This window comes from Thamnophis elegans, chromosome Z, assembly GCF_009769535.1.
Source record: "Thamnophis elegans isolate rThaEle1 chromosome Z, rThaEle1.pri, whole genome shotgun sequence".
NCBI classification, from domain to species: Eukaryota; Metazoa; Chordata; class Lepidosauria; order Squamata; family Colubridae; genus Thamnophis; species Thamnophis elegans.
This window is the reverse complement of record NC_045558.1, coordinates 123,193,984-123,217,938: the sequence shown is the minus strand read 5'-3', so window position 1 is coordinate 123,217,938 and position 23,955 is coordinate 123,193,984. Positions and strand designations below refer to the sequence as shown.

The following is a 23,955-nucleotide window of genomic DNA, read 5'->3' as shown; positions in this document are numbered from 1 at the left end:
TTCAAAAATATGTGTTTACAAATGGTCTTAGGCGACCCCTGTGAAAGGGTCGTTCGACCCCCAAAGGGGTCCAAGCCCACAGGTTGAGAACCACTGAGTTAGACTCAGTCTATTGGTGGCTATATAATGACTCTAGGTTGATTCCCCTTTTGTCTCCACCTGCCAGGCTCTGCTATTCCTTCACCTACAAACATTTTCTTACTTGTAATTTCACAACTGGTCACCTAAACCAGTGGCCCCCAATCTTCTGGGCACCAGAAACCAGTTCCATGGAGAGAGGTTTTCCACAGACCAGAGGAGTGTTGTTTCGTGTGCTACCTGCATCCCACAGATGGGGGTTCACTTGTTTGGGTGACCCTGTTTCTGCTTTACAATGACCATTCACAGTTACGATAATGATGCAAAAATAACTTTGCAACCAAACCTCGCATTTATAACCTTCGCAGGTCTGTAAACATTGCCACAGCCCAATGCCACTCCACGGACTAGGAGTTGGGGACCCCTGACCTAAACTACCTCTAATTATGATTATCTATAATTCTCCAGACTGCATGCTTATCATGGTATGTTTGCCCGAATGTCCTTCACAAATATTTATGCTCCCCGACCTTATGCATCTGCCATGTTCTCCTCCTCCATAAAGGGCTGTTGAATTTATTCCAGGATTGCAATATGTATAAGGCACCAGATGCCTTTTTATTCCTCACTAGCCATGCGAAGGGGCACCCACTTATTCTATTCTACCACAATGTTTTGTATTCCATCCCATCCCTTTCAAACCTTTGGAAAAGAGAGACAAAAACACGAAAATATATTTGGAAACCCGTAGGAACCCACCTCTGGAGCAGATGTAAAAGAAAGTTGACATATTTCCCTTTGAGGTAGAAAATCAAATTTGGGAGTTAAAAATCTATGAAACAAAGAGACGACTCCCCCATACTGAACAAGGCACACCCTGGTAATCTTCGTTTAGCGACTGCCTCAGACAATGACCATTCGCAGTTAGGATAATGATGCAAAAATAATTTTGCAACTGAACCTCGCATTTATAACCTTCACAGGTCTGTAAAGCAAAGGAAAGCTGAAGTAAGACCATAAACACAGCTGCAATTCATTTAACAGCCACTTCAATTAATGACCAGGTTGTCTTTCCCAACTGGGGTCACTACATGAGGATTACCTGTACAATTAAGCAAACATCTGTTAAGTCTTGCAGTGCTGCTCTGAAGATATATATTAGCTTTATACCCAGAGGCAAAATACGTAAACACCTCATCACATTTTTTAAAAATAGTAATTGAAAAGAAGTGAGGTCTCATGTTGTCAGTGCCTCATCTTTATTTTACAATTAAGGAAATCACCTGTTGCCTTTGTAAAAGACAACTCCAAGGAAACCACGATCCCCTCCTTTTCTAGGATTGAATAAATCAGGTTGCTGGCATAAAAAAAATCTTCCAGAATCAGAGCATTTTCTTCTCAGCACTGAGCCATTCCATCCGCCACTCCTCAGGGCCCAGAAGGTTCCGATCAGTTATCCATCCGGCGGCTGCCAGTCCTTGGAAGAACAGGGGAATCCAAAGTGAACAGAAAGGATTGGGTGTATCTATAAACATTGCACCCTCACCTTGGTTTATACCTTTCGGGTCAAAGTGCAAGGGACGTAAGTGTAAAGCAGCACTAGAAATTCAAAACTACAGTAGTCCTCACTTACCCACTGCCATAGGGACCAACAAACCTGTTGCTAAGCAATTAGATTATAAACTGAAAAACCATGTGATTGCATTCAAGTTACAATGGGAGTTTGAAGTTTCTGGCTATGGTCATTAAGTGAATCAACACAGAGGCACTTCCCCCCCCCCCAAATGAGGGTGAAAATTTGGGTGTGTCTTATACATCGAACATAGCCAGGCCCACACGATGGTCTCCACCCTTCAGCCTCCACGCATTTTAGACCTATTCCAGGCTACAGGGATTCCCACAGACTATCACCCCTTCTATGGCTTGCATTTTCGGCCTCTAAACGCTCTATTTGAGCCCCGTTCAAGGCTGTGCAGATCGCCAGAACACATTGTTGCCAATTGGCGCCTCTGCACATTGCATTTTTGCCCTCTGCTTATTGCATTTTAGACCTCTGCACGCACCATTTTTGGCCTCTGTGTATCCAATCAGCGGCAATGTCCTTTGGCGATCCCCGCAGCCTTGAATGGGTCTCAAATGGAGCATTTGGAGGCTGAAAACACGAGGCATGGAGGCCAAAATGGCAACCCGGAACTGCTGTTGCCTTGTCTGACCACTTCCGTGCTCCACCTGCTTTACTCAATTCAGTTCCCTGCGATGATCAGCTGTGTTTTTGAAACTGTGTATCAGCCCCAACGAGGCGCGCACATGCTCACAACCAGCAAACTAATGTGCCGAAGCTGACCAGGCTGTTTGCTAAGGACGCTAGCCAGATGAATACCAATGGATGTTGATAGGTAGAGGCAGAATTTTTTTTTCTTATTTTCCTCCCCAAAAACTAAGGCACATCTTATACTCCAGAGCGTCTTATATTCAGAAAAATATGGCACAATGTCACACTGTGACTTGTGGCTTTTGCCAGCTGCTCCGTTGACTTTGTCAGAAGCCAGAAGTAAAGGTCGCAAATGACATTCACGTGAATCCCAGATGCTACAACGCCTACAACTTTGAGGACCTGTCATAACTCTCAATGTTGAGCACTGTCATCACTTCAAATAGTCACCGAACAAAGGATGAGTAAGTAAGGACTTACCTGTGTCTGCTATAATTAAAGAAAAACTGTGTAAAGTTGTGGCTGACACTACGAAGCATTCCCAGAGTGCTGGGGAAAACTTTGAACAAGGATGATTTCACACCTTCAAAAAACTCTGGAATCATTTGATGTCCTTTAGGGCTGCTTTAATCAGTCTTTCTCAACCTGGACCACTTGGAAGATGCATGGACTTCCAACTTCTAGAATTATGTAAGCAGAAGTGAGTTGCTCCCGATTCGGCCCTGATCAGGCAAACTGGTAATAGTGGCGGTGGGAGGTTCCACCCACCTGCCCGGATGCTTCTGCGCATGAGCAGAAGCATTCTGCGTGCATCCAAATGCGCACGTACGCAAGTGAACCAGTAGTAAAAAAAAAAAAAATGGAAACCCACCATTGGGTTGAAGTCCACACAACTCCAAGTGGCAAAAGCTGAGGAAAAAACTATCTAAATATTTCCCTTTTAGTCAGCATTTGGAGGGGTGGAGGTGGCTGTCAGCCTCTGCTTTGCTGTTGCTTCGGCTGCCATGAAACGGGGAGGGAGGGCATGGTATTTGGGAGGGGTTACTCATTGTGCTGGAGGAAGGTTCTGGAGTTCAGCTGCCTGTCGGACTACGCATGCGTGGGAGATTCCCGCCAGGACTAACGGCACCGACATTCCATTTTCGTGATGCCTTTTGAAGTTATCTCACACCTGACACTTGAGAGAATTATGATTGTAACTGTGATGCCAAGGGGTGGGGAATAGGCTATTCTATATATCAATCGCTTTCGCGCCTAAATAATCAGACTTCGCTACGCTATGCCTTTAATCATTTATAATTAGTAAAAGTACACTTGATTTCTACAAATGGAGTCTCGTGGTTTTCTTTCCTAATTATCTAATGGAGAGGTTCTGACAGTTAGCGAAGTCTCACTCGCACCCCACCAGGAGATTTCAACCTTCCGTGGGGGGTGTACTTACAAGAAGAAATGAGGGAGATGTCTTTGCAAGCAAGCGATGAAGAAATTGAAAGGGAAACCGCTGATCGCATCATTTCCGATAGAGGTGTCCAGTTCACTTCTGCATTCTGGAAAGAATTTCTTAAACGCATTGGCTCTGCCCAGGGCCTAAGCTCCGCCCACCACCCTCAGACTAATGGGGCTTGTGAGAGGACTAATTCTGTTCTGGAGCAATATTTACGTTGTTTCATCAATTATCAACAAGATGATTGGGTGGACTTGTTGCCGCACGCTGAAGTGGCCTACAATAATTCTGTCCATAGCAGCACTGGGTTCACTCCTTTTCATGTCGTTTATGGTCAGGATTTTGTTCCTATTCCTGAAATTCCCCTTGAACAGCCACAAGTTGCTTCCGTCTCTGAATGGAGCGAACGTTTGAGCCATGTTTGGCCTTTAGCTCTTACTACTTTGGATGCGGCGCATCGTGCTCATAAGAAACAGGCTGATAAGAAGCGTGCGCATCCTTACCAGTACAGAGAGGGTGACCTGGTTTATTTGTCCACAAAGTTCCTGCATACTACACAAAAGTCTAAGAAATTGGGACCTAAGTACGTGGGCCCGTTTCCCATCATCAAGATCATCAATTCTGTTTCAGTTTGTTTGCAGCTGCCCAAGCATCTCAACCGGGTTTATCCAGTTTTCCACGTTAACCTCATTAAGCCTGTTCATGTCTCCTCTTTACGTCCGCCTGTGGACCCTCCACCTGCTCCCCTATTGATTGATGGTGAACGACATTTTGAGGTTCGTGAGATATTGGACTCCCAACGAAGGAGAAATCGGATACAGTACCTAGTGGCTTGGAAGCATTTTCCTCCCTCTCATACCGAATGGGTGGACAAGTCCCATGTCCGTGCTCCCCAACTGCTTCGACAGTTTTATTCTGCTTATCCTGACAAGCCTTGACTTTTTCTTCCCCCTCCCCTCTTTTTCTCTTCCGTTTTTTTTGTCATTTGTCTGTTTGTTTGTGTTTTCTCGTTTTCCAGGCCTGAATGCCTTTTTCCGGGGGACGGCCGGATGTCAGCCTCTGCTTTGCTGTTGCTTCGGCTGCCATGAAACGGGGAGGGAAGGCATGGTATTTGGGAGGGGTTACTCATTGTGCTGGAGGAAGGTTCTGGACAGTGGCAGTGTGACCTCAGAGGTCATGTAAGATACTTTTGTGGCTCCTGGAGGCTATTCTGATCACCTGCTAAAAGCTGATGGCATCATTTCCCGCTATTTTGAGATGGAAGACGCATGAAAACAGGCATTATCACAATTAAAGAGCAAAAGCCCTCCCCCGCAAAAAAATATTCCCACCAATGATGGTTTCATCTACATGAATATGATCCTATCCTCTTGAGACCCTCAGCCCCCTTCCCAATATGTGTGCTCCCTGGCCATCAATACAATACCAAGCCTGACTGAATTGTACAACCAAACATCCAAAAATTTTTTACTACTGGTTCTGTGGGTGTGGCTTGGTGGGCTTGATGTGGTGGGTGTGGCGTGGTGGGCATAGGAGGGGAAGGATATTGTAAAATCCCCATTTCCTCCTGATCAGCTCGAGAGGCAGAGAATAGATGGGGCGGGACCAATCAGAGGTGGTATTTACCGGATCGCCAAACTACTCAAAATTTCCACTACCAGAACTGGTCAGAACCTGCTAAATACCACCTCTGCCGTAGATGGGCTTCACAAACATTTTGAAAAGTGAGGTTTGCATTTTCTTGGTGCTAAATGCAGGATTTAAACTAAGTTTCTAAATTTCCACCACGCACCTGCCAGGAATTTCGGGAAGATCCTGTCTAAGAACTGATGCATTTCAGAATGTATCCTGGGATCTTCTTTATTGGATTCTGAAAAGCAGAAAAAGGAAGACGGGACATGAGGAAGAGCTTCATGCACAGCATTTTTATGCCAGGCACAAACAAGGTACAGGTTAGGTTGCCAGAAACAGTACAACTTTTTCCAAATACTGCAGGAGAGAGAATGAGAACACAAGTAGGAGATTTATAAGCTACTCCTCACCTTATGGCCATAACTATCAGCCCAACATTTGTATTGCTAAGCAAGACAGTATTTAGGTGAGTTTTGCCCCCATTTTACGATGTTTCTTGCCACAGTTGTTAAGCGAATAACTGCAGCTGTTAAAGTTAGTTAAGTGAATTTGGCTTCCCCATTGACTTTGCATGTCAGAAGGTCTCAAAAAGTAATCATATGACTCCAGGACACTGCCACCGTCATAAATATGAGCCAGTTGCCAAGCATTCAAATTTTGATCATGTGACCATAGGAATGCCGCAATGGTTGTAAATGTGAAAAACAGCCATATGTCACTTTTTTCAGTTGTAACTTCAAACAGTCCTAAATGGATGGTTGTAAGTCAACAGGTAACAAGAACACTGTTAACGTCCCACCAAAGGTGGTTCCTATTTTTCTACTTGCATTTTTACATGCTTTCAAACTGCTAGGTTGGCAGAAGCTGGGACAAGTAACGGGAACTCACTCCATTACGCGGTGCTAGGGATTCGAACCGCCGAACTGCCGATCTTTCTGATTGACAAGCTCAGCATCTTAACCACTGAGCCACCACATCCCTTGGTGAAGGTGCTGTAGTGGCCATTACTTTGGGATTGACTCAGTAGCTTTTCGGGGGGTTATTCTAGCATATTACAGGTAGTTCTCGACAAACAACCGTAATGGAACCTAGAACGTTGGGGGGGGGGTTTCCTGCTGTAACTTTGAATGGCCATTAAGCAACAACCACCTATAAATAGTGCTAGAAGCACTGCAGATGCATCCTCATATTTACCTACAGTCTTCTGCAAGTGAGATGTTTTCACCTGCCTTCCTCATATCTAATCAGCTGAGAAGGGGCTTGCAAATGAAACCACTTCTCTCAGGTCAAATTTATTCCTTCCAACTGACACAGCTACTCTCCAGTAGACCTTTTTCAAGGAAGGGGGGGGGCTAGGGAAGAAGAATCTACATCAGGCTACCCCAAACATTTTGGGGCAGGGAGAAAAGGGAGGTTGCTCATCATAGATCGGGGTCTCCAACCTTGACAACTTTTAAGACTTGTGGACTCCAACTCCCAGAGTTCCTCAGCCAGCTTTGTAAGTCTTAAACTTGCCAAGGTTGGAGACCCCTGTCATAGATGATAGTTGGTGAGGTGGATGATTGGAGCAGATCTGGCGCTTTCTACAATGCTGGAACAGATGGCTTCCTTTTGTTGTGATTCAGGAAGTGGCCACCATGTTCCCAGCATCCGCATGAAATTCTAATAGCTGGGAAGATGGCAGCTGCTTCCAGAATCACATCACATGGCTGAGTGACAAAACAATGTGTTCTGCTTCGCTAACACAGCCTATTGTATAGTCTAGCCCCATGATGGCGAACCTATGGCACGCGGAGCCATTTGTCAGGGTACACAAGGCGTTGCTCTGCCAGTTGGCCAGCACACATGAGCACGCTTCGGCCTTCTTTTGAGGCCTTTTTTCGCCCTCTGGAGGCTGAAGCCTCTGGAGCACGAGAAACCGATCTTACAGCAAACCAGGAGTTTGGGAAAGCCTCTGGAGCCTTGGGAGGGCGAAAAAAACGTGGCAAAAGCAGGGGGGGGGTTGGGTTTCGCTGGTCATGCGCATACATGCCAGGAGGCATCACACGCATAGCATTATGGATGTGGCACACAAAACCCCCGATTTTGGCATGGCAGGCAAAAAAGATCCGCCATCACTGGTCTAGCCTTACTAGATTATTTCTCTGTGTCATATAATATATGTGGGTATGTGCATAATTTTGTATTTATTTATTGTGTCCTGTTTATGTGGTGTGTATTGGAGGTGGTGACCCTTTGAGAGCTGTAGGCAACGAGATTTCATTTTCATGTATGCCGATTAATTCAAAGTGACGATAAAGTTATTCTATTTCCGTGATGGCAAGCCTATGGCACGCGTGCTACAGGTGGCACGCAGAACCATTTGTTAGGACATGCGAGGCCCAAAGTTCCCTCTAAGCTGCGTGGGTGCGCGGCCGCGCACGTGGAAAGTAAACACCACACAGCAGTTTCCAACTGCTGTGCAGTGTCGTTTGCTAGACACGGACTGCAGTCTGCAGAGCAGCCGCACAATCGCGATTGAAACCCCCTCCAGCTAAACAGGAGTCTTGAGGTGCAGCAGAGCAGCAAAGTGACTGGGTTGAGGATTTGAGGTGGCTCGGGCTTCCTGGAGCAACTATTTAGAGGGAACACACAGCTGCCTTCCCACAAGTTTAAGAGGGTTAAATTTGCCTCATTGGATGGGGGAGGGGGAGGGAGTGATTGGCCGAAACTCGCTGAAAGAAAGTTCCGTGTCTTTCTGACCTGCGTGATTAATTCAGCCTCTGAGATAAACATATTGTGTGAAAGCAGCCAGCTTCCCTTCCTCTCCAGCATCCGTGCCTCGATTAACACATAAAAGCCCACAAGGGGGGGGGGCTGGTCGCGAACAAGAACGAGCCAACTAAACCGAGCGTGGGTTGCTCCGCAGAGAGCAACCCACGCTCAAGAGAAACAGTGGCAGTGAGCCTCCTGCCTTCGCTTTCTACGTGTCCGCAACGAGGTAGAAAGCGAAGGCAGGAGGCTCATTGCCGCCATTTCTCTCGAGGCTAGCCACCTGAGGCTCGCGTTGGCAAATCCAGGGCGGCGCGGCAGCGATCCTAAACTCCCACCTAGAGTCTGCGTGCCACAGAATCCAAATGCAGGAAGCAGGGTCTGTTTCCTTGTGCATCTCTCTCTTTCAAAGAAAATCTTCCTTGTTCTACCTCTCCTGGCTGCAATCTCAGCTATCATTGAGTCTCCAACCGGTCAAGTGTAATCACGTAATATTGGATAACTCATTGGAATTTTCAAAGTCATTGAGAATATTTTTGCTTTTAAGCTAATTAAACTTCCTATCTGTCATTTTATCTGTGCAATTTTGTTGGATATTTTGGGTCACTAGTTACTATCACTAGTTATATACAGAATTGTCTCCCAGAGTACCGTATTTTCACCCATATAACCCGTGGGTTTTTACCTACCCCGCATGCCCCCCACGGGGTATAAAAGTGGGCGGGGTATACGGAAAATATTTTACATGACAGCGACTAACAGATTAACTAATCTGTTAACAGATCTCAGCACTTTCCCTTCTCCTCCGTTCCTCCCGAGGCGGGAACAGAGGAGAAAGCCTGGGCGAGCTGGGGAGGGGTTGGAGGAATGGAGGAGAAGGGAAACTGCTGAGATCGGGGAAGGCACGGGAGGCAGGAACGGAGGAGAAAGCCTGGGCGAGCTGGGGAGGGGTTGGAGGAATGGAGGAGAAGGGAAACTGCTGAGATCGGGGAAGGCACGGGAGGCAGGAACGGAGGAGAAAGCCTGGGCGAGCTGGGGAGGGGTTGGAGGAACAGAGGAGAAGGGAAACTGCTGAGATCGGGGAAGGCACGGGAGGCAGGAACGGAGGAGAAAGCCTGGGCGAGCTGGGGAGGGGTTGGAGGAATGGAGGAGAAGGGAAACTGCTGAGATCGGGGAAGGCACGGGAGGCAGGAATGGAGGAGAAAGCCTGGGCGAGCTGGGGAGGGGTTGGAGAAACGGAGGAAAAGGGAAACTGCTGAGATCGGGGAAGGCACGGGAGGCAGGAACGGAGGAGAAAGCCTGGGCGAGCTGGGGAGGGGTTGGAGGAACAGAGGAGAAGGGAAACTGCTGAGATCGGGGAAGGCACGGGAGGCAGGAACGGAGGAGAAAGCCTGGGCGAGCTGGGGAGGGGTTGGAGGAACGGAGGAGAAGGGAAACTGCTGAGATCGGGGAAGGCACGGGAGGCAGGAACGGAGGAGAAAGCCTGGGCGAGCTGGGGAGGGGTTGGAGGAACGGAGGAGAAGGGAAACTGCTGAGATCGGGGAAGGCACGGGAGGCAGGAACGGAGGAGAAAGCCTGGGCGAGCTGGGGAGGGGTTGGAGGAACGGAGAAGATTGGTTTTAATGGGGAGGTCCGATGGAATAGCGCTAATGCAATGTTTGACGATTGGAACATCCGCTCTACATGTAACATTTAGAGTGAAATCTTATGGAGATGTAAATACTATCCCTCCAAACATCATATGGTTTCAGAAATGCATTTTTTTAAACTACAAAAACTTTCAGTAATGATACCATTTCTATTTAATTACTCTAAAATGAGGTATTATATACCAATCTTTTATGAAATCATTTTATGGCATGTTGTCTTTATTTAGGGAAATTGTTCATTTTTTAATCATTTTAAAGCTATTTGATACTGCCTCAACTCAACTCACAAATATTTTTTTTTTCCTATTGAATTTCAAGATCTCTCCCTTGAGTTGAGTTCCTCCAACCCCTCCCCAGCTCGCCCAGGCTTTCTCCTCCGTTCCTGCCTCCCGTCCCTTCCCCGATCTCAGCACTTTCCCTTCTCCTCCGTTCCTCCAACCCCTCCCCAGCTCGCCCAGGCTTTCTCCTCCGATTGGTTTTAATGGGGAGGTCCGATGGAATAGCGCTAATGCAATGTTTGACGATTGGTTTTAATGGGGAGGTCCGATGGAATAGCGCTAATGTAATGTTTGCCGATTAGTTATAATGGGGAGGTCCGATGGCTTACTCGTTGCGGGTTATATAAGAGGGCGGGGTATACGGAAAATATTTTACACGATCTTGAAAACCTGCGGGTTATTCGCGTGGGCGGGTTATTTGCGTGGGCAGGTTATATGGGTGAAAATACGGTAGTAGGTTACTGAAACCACCTGTATAGAGAATAACAAATTGCCACAATTTTTTAAACAATTAGCAAGCACTGTTGAACAGACAGGCAATAAATCCTTGAGTTTACAAATTAATGATGGAAGAAAACTGTTAGATGTGAATGAGACTTTATGCATGGGGATTTTAATCATTTTACTCATTTAAAATAGCAAATTGCATATAACACATTAAAATGAAGTATATCAAGTGAAATTCATTAAAATGAAGTATATCAAACATTTACTATTTTAATATTACCAGTATTAAGTGCAATTTATATATTCATTTCAAAGCTCTTTTTTATTTAATCCAAAATGAATTTGAAAAGATAATTGTAGTGAGTTTGCTTTTGAACAAATATTTCTAAATTTATTCGTTTACAATTTTATTTGTTTTAAAATTTTGTTAGTTTGACTTGATATAACACTGATTTCGTTGTTGTCTTGAGTGACAACTGTGAAAAAAATTCAGGTGCTCAGGCATGAAAATGTGCTGCTCAAACACTATACTTTTCCGCCCACACTGAAAAAAAATTAGAGGGAACATTGGTGATGCATTGCCCTAGCAACTCCAGAGCACATGTGCACACTGGCCAGCTCACTTCAGCCTTCGTTTTAACCCATTTTTCACCCTCTGGAGACTTCCCTAAAGCCTCTGGGGGCAAAAAATAACCCAAAGCGCAAACCGGAAGCTTGGGAACAGATTTCCGGTTTACGCATTGGTCCGTTTTTCACCCTCCGAAGACTTCAGGAAAACATCTGGAGGCTGGGCAGGGTGAAAAACTGGTCCATCGCGTGCAAAAAGCGGGGGAGGGTGGGGGGGTCGCGTGCACATGCACGGTGTTTGTGTGTGTCACACATGTAGAATGTGGGCACGCCCGCGTACGACTCCACTCCGCTCCCCCCGCTTTTGGCACGCGATGGCAAAAAGGTTAGCCATCGCTTTTCTATTCTATTATTCTATTACACAGCACTGTAGAATGCTTCAGGCTCCATTATGGTCATATGACGAGGACTATGTCTAATGTGCTGGACTAAAAGAGCTACCCCTCCTAATTGACAACCAGGATCGAAAAAAGAGATGTTCTTCTCAGTCCCTTCTAATGAGACATGTCAGAAAAGGAACCTGGGGTGTTAATTTCCAGTCCCACCAAGCTATAACGAGTCCTCCAGATTCTCCCCCTATCCCCAGTCCCAGTTCATTTCTTCCTCCACATTCACTTCCCAGGTCATCACCTTTACATAACTGATGTTGCAAACTCAGGAGGGAGCCTCTTTCCAAGGTACAGGTTTCCACATCTTGATGCAGTAAGGCCTCTAGAAGAAGGGCGTGTGTGTAGGCTTTAATCACATCAACACTGTCTGCTTGCCGATGGAGTATGATAGAGATTACCCCTACAGAGGAGGACAGAGGTCAATATATAGACAGGGTCCAATATATAAATTTCCCCCTCCACATCCACAGCAACTAATCATAATGTAGATTGCCTCACACAGGAGCCATCAATCTTCAACCAAACATTCACAGCTGTGTGTTCTGGCTCATTGCACAACCCTACTGCTCCAACTATTAAATTTAAATATTGTAACAAAGGTAAATTCAACAGTTTCCACTCAATGGTGAAATTCAAATTATTTTCCTACAGATTTGTGGCCGTGGTTTGGTAGGCATGCCAGGGAAAGGATACTGTAAAATCTCCATTCCCTCTCCACTCCAGGGGAAGGATACTGCAAAGTCCACATTCCCTCCCCACTCAAGGGGAAGGATACTGTAAAATCTCCCTTCCCATCCCACTCCAGGGGAAGGATACTGCAAAATCCCCATTCGCTCCCCACTCCAGGGGAAGGAGACTGCAAAATCCCCATTCCCACCCGACACCAGGGGAAGGATACTGTAAAATCTCCATTCCCTCCCCACTCCAGGGGAAGGATACTGCAAAATCCCCATTCGCTCCCCACTCCAGGGGAAGGATGCTGTAAAATCTCCATTCCTTCCCCACTCCAGGGGAAGGATACTGCAAAATCCCCCTTCCCATCCTACTCCAGGGGAAGGATACTGCAAAATCCCCATTCTCTCCCCACTCCAGGAGATGGATACTGTAAAATCCCCATTCCCTCTCCACTCCGTGGGAAGGATACTGCAAAATCTCCATTCTCACCCCACTCTGGGGCCAGCCAGAGGTGGTATATGCCAGTTCTTCGAACTACTCAAAATTTCCACTACCGGTTCTCCAGAACCTGTCAGAACCTGCTGAATTTCACCTGTTTCCACTCAACCATTCCACGAGGTTGCTGGGATTAAGAAATGTTGATTGGCCCAAATTTGAATAAACTGCCCAAGGGACGTTTCATCTCAGGTCTCCCTTATCCCAGCTCAGGACTATCTGCCATGCCACACCTGTCCATGCCAAAAAATTGTTCTATAAGAACTTGCGGTCGGTCAACTTTGCAACCTTTCCTACATTAAGATCACATACGCACCTGCTGGTTGGTTGAAGAAAATTAGGTAATTTGAAGTGTTGCCTTCAAGAGCTTTCTGGAAGTCAGCAACACTGATGGGGATGGGAGAAAAAAACATGGGAGTAACAAAAGTTAAAGAAGGATGCTTTGAGGTTGGGAAGAGACCCTCTTGTCAGTTTCCCAAAGAATATTTTCAGCACTGAGAAAAAAAAAGTTTGCATTTTCAGTGCCAGTTTCTTAGCATTTTAAAATTCCCCCCAAATATGCTCCATTTGCTATATTTTTTTCACAGCTCAAATCAAAGCTCAACTTTAAAAGGCCTAAATCATGCATTCAGCTTCCTCAGAATACGGGAGGAAACTCACCTGGAGGTCACTGTGTGAAGAGGAGCCCCAAGAGTTATCTTGAGCTGCTGCCGAAACCCTACATTGAAAAATTGGTATGAGTCACCACCCTTGATTCAAATAATGCTGACCAAACGTTCGGTGGAAGCCTTGGCTATGTGGTAGAGCATGAACTCCATCCCTACCTGTGAAATTAACACTTAGGGTTTAACCTTTTAGGTGTGAAATTACCAGGACACAGCTCAACAATAATAGAGCTTTATTGAGCTTTTGCAAAAGGGACTTCCATGCTCAAATGGCGAGCCAAGGAGGACATCTTCCATAGAAATACATGATACTTACCATATTTTTCGCAGTATAAGACACACCTTTTCCCCCCAAAAAAGAGGGTGAAAATCTGAGTGTGCCTTATACATTGAATACAGCATTTTTGGCCTACCGAAACCCTGTCGCCTTTGCAAAAATGGCTGTGCAGAGGGTTTGGGAGGCTTGCAAAGTGCTCTTGGGGGCTGGGAAGGGCAAAAATGAGCAGAAAACTGGCTGGTTTTACTCATCCCCCCCCCTCCAGCTGCCAGGAGCACTCTACAAACCTCCCAAAGCCCTGTGTGCCCCCCCTTTTTTTCTGCAAAAAACAAGGCATGCAGAAGGCTTGGGAGACCTGCAGAATGCAAAAACTTTTTTAAAAAATTTACCTCTTCAAAATGATGGTGTCTTATACTCCGGTGCGTCTTATAGTCCGAAAAATATGGTATATACATTTTCAGAAGCTCAGCCTTGGTGCTGTCTACTCATCCTATTGGCTAAATTCTGGTTAGGTAAAGTCCCTGTTCCCGTAACTTCCATCCCTTCTGGCATATTCCCCAACCTCTTTAGCAGCTGCAACTATAGTCAGCATTATTACTTTTAGCGTGATAACTAGACAGCTTGACCTGCCAGCTATCTTCTGTGACCAGCCAACTATTTTCTTGTGACCTGCCAACTATCTTTAACCAGAATGTGCAAAACAATCTTGTTATTTTAACTACAGAGAACATTCTTGCGCAATGTGTTACTTAATATTCCAGTAAAGTGTCTTAGGTTACTTGGAGGCTAAATATGGCATTACCATTGCTCTAACTTTTACAGGAATAATTCTTACTTCTCACACTATCAAAATAGCTACTCACGTGTGCCCAGAAAACCTTTTACAGAACTTTCATGGTTTCCATCAAAAAGTAGAACATTTTGGATTTATCAACCGTGGCTGCAGAATGTCTGATGACCACTAGATGGCAGCACAAAAACCCTCATATTGTATTTATTAACTCCCGTCGCCAATGTGGAATTATGTTCAGCAGATATATTCCCAGTGTGCCCAGAGATAGAAATATCTGTGTTCGTTTCTAGGTAGAGGCAGATATTTCTCTCTCTGGGCACACTGAAAATATATCTGCTGAACATAACTCCGCAATGGCAACAGGAAGGGCATCTGGCCATTAAAACACTCTGCTAGCTCCATTCAGTTGCCCAGACTCAACCCTGCAAGGGATTATGGGGTCGTTAAATGAAGAGGATGATTTGCTGCCCATCTCCTATTGAAACGACTCTAGGTGGCAGCTTTGCTGCCATCAAGTGGTTCTTGCAGCTCACAACTGCTGATCCTACCCTGTATTGGCAAATTCCCACCCATGATTCTCATCTGAATTGCTCCATTGGCCTATTGGCAAATGAAAACCCGAACAAATCTATTCTTTCTTACTAAAATCAGATTGAGGTAAACCTCCCTTCCTCATAATATCTCTTGCACTCCTAGGAACTGGAAGATGACACACCCAGCTATCGATAACCATTTTTTTTAAACCAGCCCATCACTAATGTAGTTCATACTGTCAATACATTGGACATGGTGCCTTAAGATCCCTGGGATCACGAGACCTCAGATACCTAGCAGAAGGGGCTCCTGAGGATTGATGACAGCAGGACTAGGAAGTTCTTCCCGCTTCAAGTAATGCTGCAGGACCAGGTAGAGCCGGGCGCGGTTAAGAGTCTCCATGCAAACTGCCCGCACTGCTTGATAGTTGGCATAGAGGTGGAGGACGGTGAAGAGAGCATAGAAGGCATAGGTGAGGCTGAAGGAAAGAGAAGGAGAATTGAAAAGAAGGTTTCTCATTCCTAATTTTATTTTTTCCCATCTCTCCTCTTCCCCTCCCTCGCCATTCCATTCCTTCAATCTTTGTATTCCTTCACAATCAGCCTGGCCTATATAAATACACAGGGAGAGAGAGAGAATGAAAAAAACAGCATTTAACTCACGAAAGATTGTCCGCTACAAGAGGAATCAGGAAAAGGCTGAAGACTAGGCCAGCTAAATTCACTAAGGTCTCCTACATGACGGGAGAAAGATGGGAAAAGGTTAGAAGGAAGTTGGTTTTAGATCTCCACTTGGCCAAGCCAGGGGCCGGGTGTTGCCTCTTTAATTTCGCATCTCACCTGGCTTCCATCTTTGGCTGATACATCCGCCATGTTGTCCCGGCGGGCTTGGTGCATGGTGAGAGCTGCACGGGTGGCCCCTCCGGCTACACCCACAATGCACTGACACCAAGAGAAGACAGAAGGAAACAGAACAGAAGAGAAACACGGTTGAAACTGTCATGGTCTCCACAACCATCCCACCAGATTTGGTCTCCCCATTGCAGAGACCTCAGTCTGCTGCTTTCGCTCCACTTTAATACAAGGTAGTCCTCGACTTACAATAGTTCATTGGAAGATTGTTCAAAGTTACAACAGCACTGAAAAAGATGGCTTGTGAAAGTTTTTCACACTTATGATCTCTGGTCACGTAATCAAAATTCGGAAGTTTGGCAACTGGTTCATACATATGAGGTACAGTGTCCTGGTGTCACTCTCCCATACTACCACCTCTTGCAATACTAGACAGCACAGTATCAACAGTAGAGACCTTCAAATTTCTAGGTTCTATCATACCTCAAGACCTAAAATGGACACCTAACTTCAAAAACGTCATCAAAAAAGCACAATAAAGAATGTTCTTTCTGCGCCAACTCAGGAAGCTCAAACTGCCCAAGGAGCTGCTGATTCTGTTCGACAGAGGGATTGTTGAGTCTGTCATTTGCACCTCCGTAACTGTGTGGTTTGGCTTTGCAACCCAACAAGACAGACGCAGACTTCAAAGGATAATCAGAACTGCAGAAAAAACAATTATTGCCAACCTGCCTCCCATTGAGGACCTGTACACTGCACGAGTCAAAAAGAGGGCCGTGAAAATATTTACAGACCCCTCGCATCTTGGACATAAATTGTTTCAACTTCTGCCCTCAAAACAACACTACAGGGCATTGCACACCAGAACAACTAGACACAAAGATGGTTTTTTTCCCTGAATGCCATCACTCTCCTAAACAAATAATTCCCTCACCACTGTCAAATCATTGACTAAGGATGCATTACTATTTCTATTAGTCCTCTTATCATTCCTGTCACCCATCCCCTCCCACTTATGATTGCATGATTGTAACTTTGTTGCTTGTATCCTTACTATTTATATTGATATTGTTTCCTGATTGCTTATTTGTACCCTAAGACTATCATTGTGTTGTATCTTATGATTCTTGATCAATGTATCTTGTCTTTTTATGTGCATTGAGAGCATATGCACCAAAGACAAATTCCTTATGTATCCAATCACACTTGGCCAATAAAGAATTCTATCCTATCCTATCCTATCCTATCCCACTCCACTCCACTTCATTCTAGTCTATGTGACTTTCTGACAAGTAGATAGGCAGATTCATTTAGCAACCATGCTATTACATTAACAATTGCGGTGATTCACTATGAACAACTATGACAAGAAAAGTCGTAAAATGAGGCAAACCTAACTTAACAGATGTCTCACTTAGCAACATAAATTTTGGGCTCAGTTGTGGTCGTACGTCGAGGACTACCTTGTATGGCCCTCTCCCCTTCTCTGCACTCTCTTGCTTTTTTACCTTGAAAAAGCCACTAGTGCAGACAATGAGAGTAAAGCATGCTGGGAAAGCTGGTGCTACGATCTCCATGAAGATGGCCACGTCGTTGAGCACATCGGCAAAGAGTCTAAAACGGTGGTATTGAAAAAGCCACTCGGTTAAGGTTAGAAATAAATCAGCCCTCCCCAAGCGTACCTTTTGGGTACAATGCCCGGCTGTGATAATGTATGAATGTGTACCTAAGACTGGGCATGAGATCTATTAATTGGAAGTCAAAACTGAAGGAAGGGCCTTATCTCTCTTTACCTCCACTGCTTAGCATCGCAATCCAGTTTGCTCCTGGAAAAAGAGAGAGAAAACAAGCAAGGAAGTTACAGGGTTTAAAGATCAAGTTCAGGTGAGGAACTAGCATCACAGATTCACATCCCTACTTATCTTTCAAACTTCCTGGGCTGATTTAGGCCCATCACTAGCTCTCAACTCACTTCCCAGGACAGAATGGGACAATTCGCTATGGCCAACTCACCAAAGCCAACTCGCCACAGGGCCATTTAACAGTTCAATGTAATTATTTAAAACAGTGTTTCTCAACCTTGGCAACTTGAAGATGTCCGGACTTCAACTCCCAGAATTGCCCAGCCAGCAAATGCTGGCTGGGGAATTCTGGGAGTTGAAGTCCGGACATCTTCAAGTTGCCAAGGTTGAGAAACACTGATTTAAAATAAATAAAACATTATCTTAATTTTTGTCATTCACATTTCATTTTGTCCCTTCCTTTGCGTCCTTTCTTTAATTATTCTATTCCACCATTTCTTTGATATTAGTGTAACGTAGCAAGTTGTCCCACAGCAAATTAGCCATTGTCCTGTGGAGTGTTGGCTGTGGAGAGTTGGTTGTGGAGAGTTGGCTGTGGAGAGTTGGTTGTGGAGAGTTGGTTGTGGTGTGATAAGGCATCTACTGAGGGAGGATGCGTGATTCACAGATGCCATTTTGAATTCTTAAGGGAAAAAGGAGGCAATAGATGAAACATGAATAGCCCCATCCAAGGTGAGGAGAGAAGGACTCACCCCTTGCTCCAAGCGAAAGCGATTCGGCCCAACATTCCTGTTCCATCTGTCACAGAAGAGACATGGTTTGCATGGCAACTCAGGGTAAAGTAAGAAAATGCAAAAGTAACATGAAGAGAGAATTCTGAGAAAGTTTGAGACCGGGGTTAGTAGATCTAGAGGAGAAGAAAGTAGGAGGGGCTTAAACTGAGACCAACATGGCTTCAGGGACTCCAGGCCCAACTGAAATAAGATTCTATGCAAGCAGTTTAATTGTTTATACACCACAGCTTTGTCAAATGCTTGCTCAAACATAAGGAACAATTACTTGAAGGAATTGAGATCTAATCAGCCATCATTCCCAGCACATTTATTCAACTTTAAATCAACTTTATCAATCAATTAATCATCATGTAAATGGCACAATAACCCCAGAGTTGCTTCAAAAGTGAGAAGGGTGGCAGATAAATTTAATAAATAAATCATTTGTGTTTTATTTGCCTGACAGGCAAATCATGCAATAACTAGCTTCTGGATTTAACATTCGTGGATGATTAACTATTTACTATTTCAATCATCTTCACCAAATTCAACCTGGATTCACAAGTTGACTGCTTCATAATGAAATAGGAATTTTGATTTAACAATGATGCAAACCAGGCAGTTGTTTGTAAAGCAATATTCAGGGTTTAGTGTTTTTTGTGAACATAGTTGTTTGTAAAGCAATGTTTAAGACTTAGATTAAGTTGACCTGCTCAAAAGTAAACAAGAATTAAAATAAAACATGATGAATATTGGAGAACCTACTACAGTAATGTTGTGTATCAAGGAAGAAGAGGGATTAATCTGCTACTGTTTGTTGTAGTCCGTCAGAGGCCAGTAGAGCTGGCAGCAGAGTCAGACAGTGAGGAGGTTGGGGAGGCACATGGGCCAGTCCTGGAGGCTGGGGAAGGCTAGATGGGGGCTCTGCATCAGAGGCAGAGATGGGGCCAGGGCCATCTGACAGTTCTCGCTTGCCTTCGGAGCTAGACAGCAATGAGGCCGAGGAACAGCTGGAGCCTGTTCCCAGTGTGCGCAGGCGCAGAGCTGCCAGAAGAAAAAAACAGCTAAGAAATCAGGGTCGACTTGGGAGTAAAGCCACAGGTGGACAGTGAATGGCCCCTCCCATAGGAAATAAAAGAGGAGTGAGTGGGCTTTTTCAGGAAACAATTTGTTCACTTATTCGTTTCAGGAGTGTGAAGATCTGTCCGTGAACCTCAGAGACTCTGTGCCAAGTCTTTCCTTGCACAGCACCTCATTTGAGAAATATTTACACGGCAGCTTTTCAATCTAGAAAAGGTCTGTGGTCATAAATTCACCTTTGACTGTTTACTAGGCCTTTGCTGAATGTGAAGGAATGGAATTCACATTCGTTAAAAGGGGTTTTTGTCGGGACCAAGAATCTGCTTTGTGCTTTTTGGGGAAACCTAGGGTCAGAACAGCTACAGCCTTGGGAGTCTATTACATTAAGTGAGGATTAGGAGAGACAAAGAGGTCTCTCCAGGGAATCTGGTGGCACAAGAAATAGGACTTGGCAATGGAAGTAGCACCAGAATACAAATGAGGAAGCTGGTGGAGAAAGGCCTTCCATCAAGAGAAGGAAAGGCCCAGAGAAATTCAAGCAAGGCCCACCTTTCAGAATCCAAGTGACAGTGGCAGCTGCGACGGTGGAGGTCTCATCCCCGACCCCCACCCCCTTCAGCACTGCCTGGGTGGCCAGTGTCCCTGTGATGCTGCTTGCAAAGGCCTGCAGGGTGATGGGGGGGATGAGGAAGAGAGAAAGGGCAACAGTTGGAACAAGATAAGGAATCCTCTAGGTCCAGTTCCATCACCATAAGAGTTGAAAGAGATCTTCTAGTCCAATCCACTGCTCAAGCAGGAGACCCTCTACCAAATATGGCTAACCTTTTTGTTGTCATGTGCCGAAAGTGGACATGCGTGTGTGAAAGCACATGCATGTGTACTGGGGGGGGGCATGCTGCCCCCCTGCGCTCTCCCCTCACCCCCTGCGCATGTGTGTATGTCTCCTACTTGTGCCCCCCTCTCCCCCTCCAGAAACACCAAAATTAGCTGCCCAGCGGGAGGTAGTGCGCATGTCCAGTATTGAAGCATTCACAACTTCTGGAGGCAAGTTGTTCCACTGATTAATTGTTCCAACTGTCAGCAAATTTCTCCTTAGTTCTAGGTTGCTTCTCTCCTTGATAAGTTTCCACCCATTGCTTCTTGTTCTGCCTTCATCACCTGGGTTCCTCCTAGCTCACAGACCCCAAAAAACCCACCCACCCCCAAAGATTCAGTCAAAATAAGCCCTCTGTTCAAAAACTTGCTCTTCTACAGATAGCAAAACAGAGAAGCTGCCTTACTGGGTGAGAAGGGAAGGAAGGTTTGAGCTTCATGGATCCCATGGAAAGAGAGCAGCCCTGCCCCTCAGAAAGGAGCCTTTCCCTCACCTGGATGGTGTCCCAGAACTGGTAGGCGAGGTAGTCCGCGCTCACGCTTTCAGGATAACCTTGGGGCAGGAAGATGGACTGCAGGAAAGAGAAAGTGTGAGTACCTTCTTCCTTCTGACCCACCCAATTTCTGCCCATGGATCCCCTCTCAATTTTGCCAATCTGCTTGCATTAGAATAGAATAGAATAGAATAGAATAGAATAGAATAAATAGAATAGAATAGAATAAATAGAATAGAATAGAAAAACAGACTTGGAAGGAACCTTGAAGGTCTTCGAGTCCAACCCCCTGCTTAGCAGGAAACCCTACACCAGACAAATGGATATCCAATTGTCTGAATATGGTATTATTCAGACAAGTGATATCCATTCTCTTCCCCAATTAAGGGCCGCACTGATTAATTTCTTCTGCTTGATCAAATATCTCTGGCTCACCTGCCATTGGCCCAACTAGGGTCCCGTCAAATCCTACAGCCAATGAAAGTCCAAGAGAAAAGGGTGTCTCAGCTGATCAGCATCCATTTATTAGATGGGGGAGGGGGGGACCCGTGGCCATATTCACCAAGATCTTAAAATAATTATTTGAATCCCAGTTGTGTAACCTGAGAACCTGGGACTCCTGAAAGCCATAACTGCCACTCGGAGACCTCTACAAAAAAGTGAAATTGTAAGATTCTTTGGGGACATAATGAGAAAATTATTAGAAGTATGGCTGGAGAGGATCAGATCTACTATATCTATTTCTAATTAAGTCAATCATCTTTTGTGCATTCCTCACTGTCAAGCAGCTCTCTAAACTTTAAACTTAAGGTTTCCAAACCTTGGCAACTTTAAAGACGGGTGGACTTCAACTCCCAGAATTCCCCAGCCAACATGGAAGTTCAAGTCTGCGTAACTTAAAGTTGCCAAGGTTGTGAACCTCTGCTCTAAACCTTTTTTTTAAAACCAGAACAGCTTACTTACCATGAAGATATGATGGAGTGAACGAAAGTGCCAGGCTTCAGAGGCATCTGCCACAGAGCTTAGCTTTCCATTAGGGAGGGCCTGGTAACGCCGAGCCGATCGAGAGCCGTAACTTTCTGTGCAAAGTGTCTGAATTTCCATGTCAGTCATGACTGGGCCTGAACTTTTAAAAATATGCAGCATTAATCAAGTGCCATTATAACTCAGAAAAAAAATGTGATCATTGTCTAACTAGATCAGAGGTCTTCAAACTTGACAACCTTAAGATTTGTGGGAATTGAAGTCCACAATTCTTAAAGATGCCAAGTTTGGGGACCCCTGAACTAGATCATGCAAGACAATATTTTACAAGATCCTTTCCAAAAAAGAGGCTAATCTCTCAAGCAATCTGGAAAGTTTGCATAAATGTACATATAGATATCTACATACCCTCATATATAACGTGCATGTTTCTATGTATTTGTTTTTATTTACTTTTTAATATTGTTAGGCATACTGAGTCAGAGATGGGTAGCCATATAAAACAAATAAAGAAATAAAAGCTAAAATCTTCCCACTTGTGGTCAATGCCTTTAATTGGATAATTTTCTATTTAATTATATAAATGGTATGTTCGTGGTTGCACCTATTTTTTTTTATAACAGGGAAGGAGAAGTGGAAAGTAAATAGATGAGTGTTTTTAAATCACAGCAATCTTAAGATGTGTGGACTTCAACTCCCAGAATTCCCTAACCTGGCTGGAGAATTCTGGGAGTTGAAATCCACATATTTTAAAGTTGCTGAAATTGAACAGCATGTGGTTATGTTGCTGCACCCTACACCATTGGTCACTCCATTCGAAAACTGCTAGAAGTTGTACTTTAGCCACCCCCTAAAAGATTTCACTTAGTCTTTTGGAAGTGCACAAACAAAGGATCAATGTGACAATTACAATATTCAACACAAACAGGCATTTTCAGCATCTCGTTTCTGAACACACATATCCAAATCACAGTTTTGTGATTTTTTTCATTACACTCCGGAACCCCAATGTGGTAGGAAGATGCCTCATCTTTCAAATATGTGGACTCAGTAAATTGTTTGGAGAGGGTTATAAAGAGCCATATATAAGTCTTAAGTGCTGCTGCTATCTTGAGAACTCCATTTAAATAAAAAACATTAATGACGCGTCTCTAAAGGTTTCATCCAGGCATTCTAAATCTATTTACCTTGAAGACCCACTGAACTTTAATAAGACTTGGAAGGAAAAATGTAAATAAATGCACAATAAAATGCATTCAGTTATATTGCATGCAACAGCTTCCTCCACCCCCTAAAGACCGTGAAAGCTTTACACGTAAAATGTCGGTTTCCCAAAGAATCGTGAAAGATAGGAAGAAAAGAAGAAAAAAACCTTTTGCAGAAGTGATGAAGACGACAGTCCGCGTCTTTCCTGTTTGAATTTGAGTTGGGAACCCAGAAGAAGTTAAAATATAGCCAAGCAATGCAGTTCCCTTCCCCTAAAGAGACATTTCGCCACGTCTTTAATTCAGAAATGTAGCCATAAAAGCGTCTCCAGCTGGCAGCGTAGACATTGCTTTCGTCCAGCGGGGGGAACCAGAGAACGCCGCCAAATTGTAAACCCGGCTTCATTTAAGTGTCGCGCCTTCTTCTTTTAGAGATCTCTGGGAAATGTAGTCGTCTGACTATCCGTTTAGTTTAGTTGAAAAACTTGAATTATGACTTCACATCTCTATATATAGTTTTCTTTTTTTTTCCATAGCTACAGATGAATCTGATGGATCAAAACTGAGAGTAAAGGAAGAAAACTCCGTTAAAAGTGTATGTATTAAACATCCCTAATAGATGCTTAGAACAAAGAAAAGCATTGGCACTTCACATTTAAAATATTTGAGACAGCTTTTAAGGGTCTCAGAAATCCACAGAAAAAATAAGCCTAATATAAAAAAATCTAATAAACATCCATTAAGTGAACCCAGATCTGATGTGGAATAAATTGAAGTCCTATAAAAATGAGCTTGAAACCATATGCTCTTTTTTTTAAAAAAAAAATGTTGATCCTGCTATTCAGGCACCTTTTTCTGGTGACTTTTTTTTTACCAGCTCCAATTGTATCCTCATCCTAACATTTAAACCATCAGTTTGGTGTTGTGATGGCACTGAAGTCGAAGAA

General features: G+C 44.5%; 1 protein-coding gene across 2 annotated transcripts; it reads right to left on the bottom strand.

Annotated features, from left to right (window-relative positions):
* Positions 1–1,315: 1,315 nt before the first annotated feature.
* Positions 1,316–23,373, bottom strand: RUSF1 (RUS family member 1). 2 transcript variants are annotated; one of them, XM_032237794.1, is made up of 15 exons: positions 23,176–23,373; positions 21,783–21,945; positions 20,820–20,897; positions 20,002–20,116; positions 18,352–18,397; positions 17,591–17,623; positions 17,306–17,411; positions 15,786–15,887; positions 15,609–15,679; positions 15,240–15,424; positions 13,338–13,395; positions 12,994–13,064; positions 11,749–11,907; positions 5,527–5,604; positions 1,316–1,555 (listed from the first exon to the last, which is right to left on the bottom strand). In XM_032237794.1, exons 2-15 carry the CDS (start codon positions 21,930–21,932, stop codon positions 1,461–1,463), a joined length of 1,347 nt encoding a protein of 448 aa, XP_032093685.1. In that variant the 5' UTR covers positions 21,933–21,945; positions 23,176–23,373; the 3' UTR covers positions 1,316–1,460. The 2 variants fall into 2 exon arrangements, with proteins under 2 accessions (XP_032093685.1, XP_032093686.1); XM_032237795.1 differs by having other exon boundaries at positions 21,783–21,940.
* Positions 23,374–23,955: the final 582 nt, after the last annotated feature.

What these genes read in the sequence shown, in the direction of transcription:
- RUSF1 (XM_032237794.1), bottom strand. Translation starts at nt 21,932, where the DNA reads ATGACTGACATGGAAATTCAGACACTTTGCACAGAAAGTTACGGCTCT. An exon ending in GCACTAGTGGCTTTTTCAAG is followed by an intron (nt 15,888 to 17,305) that starts GTAAAAAAGCAA and finishes TCTTGGTGTCAG; the next exon opens with TGCATTGTGGGTGTAGCCGG. An exon ending in GCAACATCAGTTATGTAAAG is followed by an intron (nt 5,605 to 11,748) that starts GTGATGACCTGG and finishes TCTGCTTTTCAG; the next exon opens with AATCCAATAAAGAAGATCCC.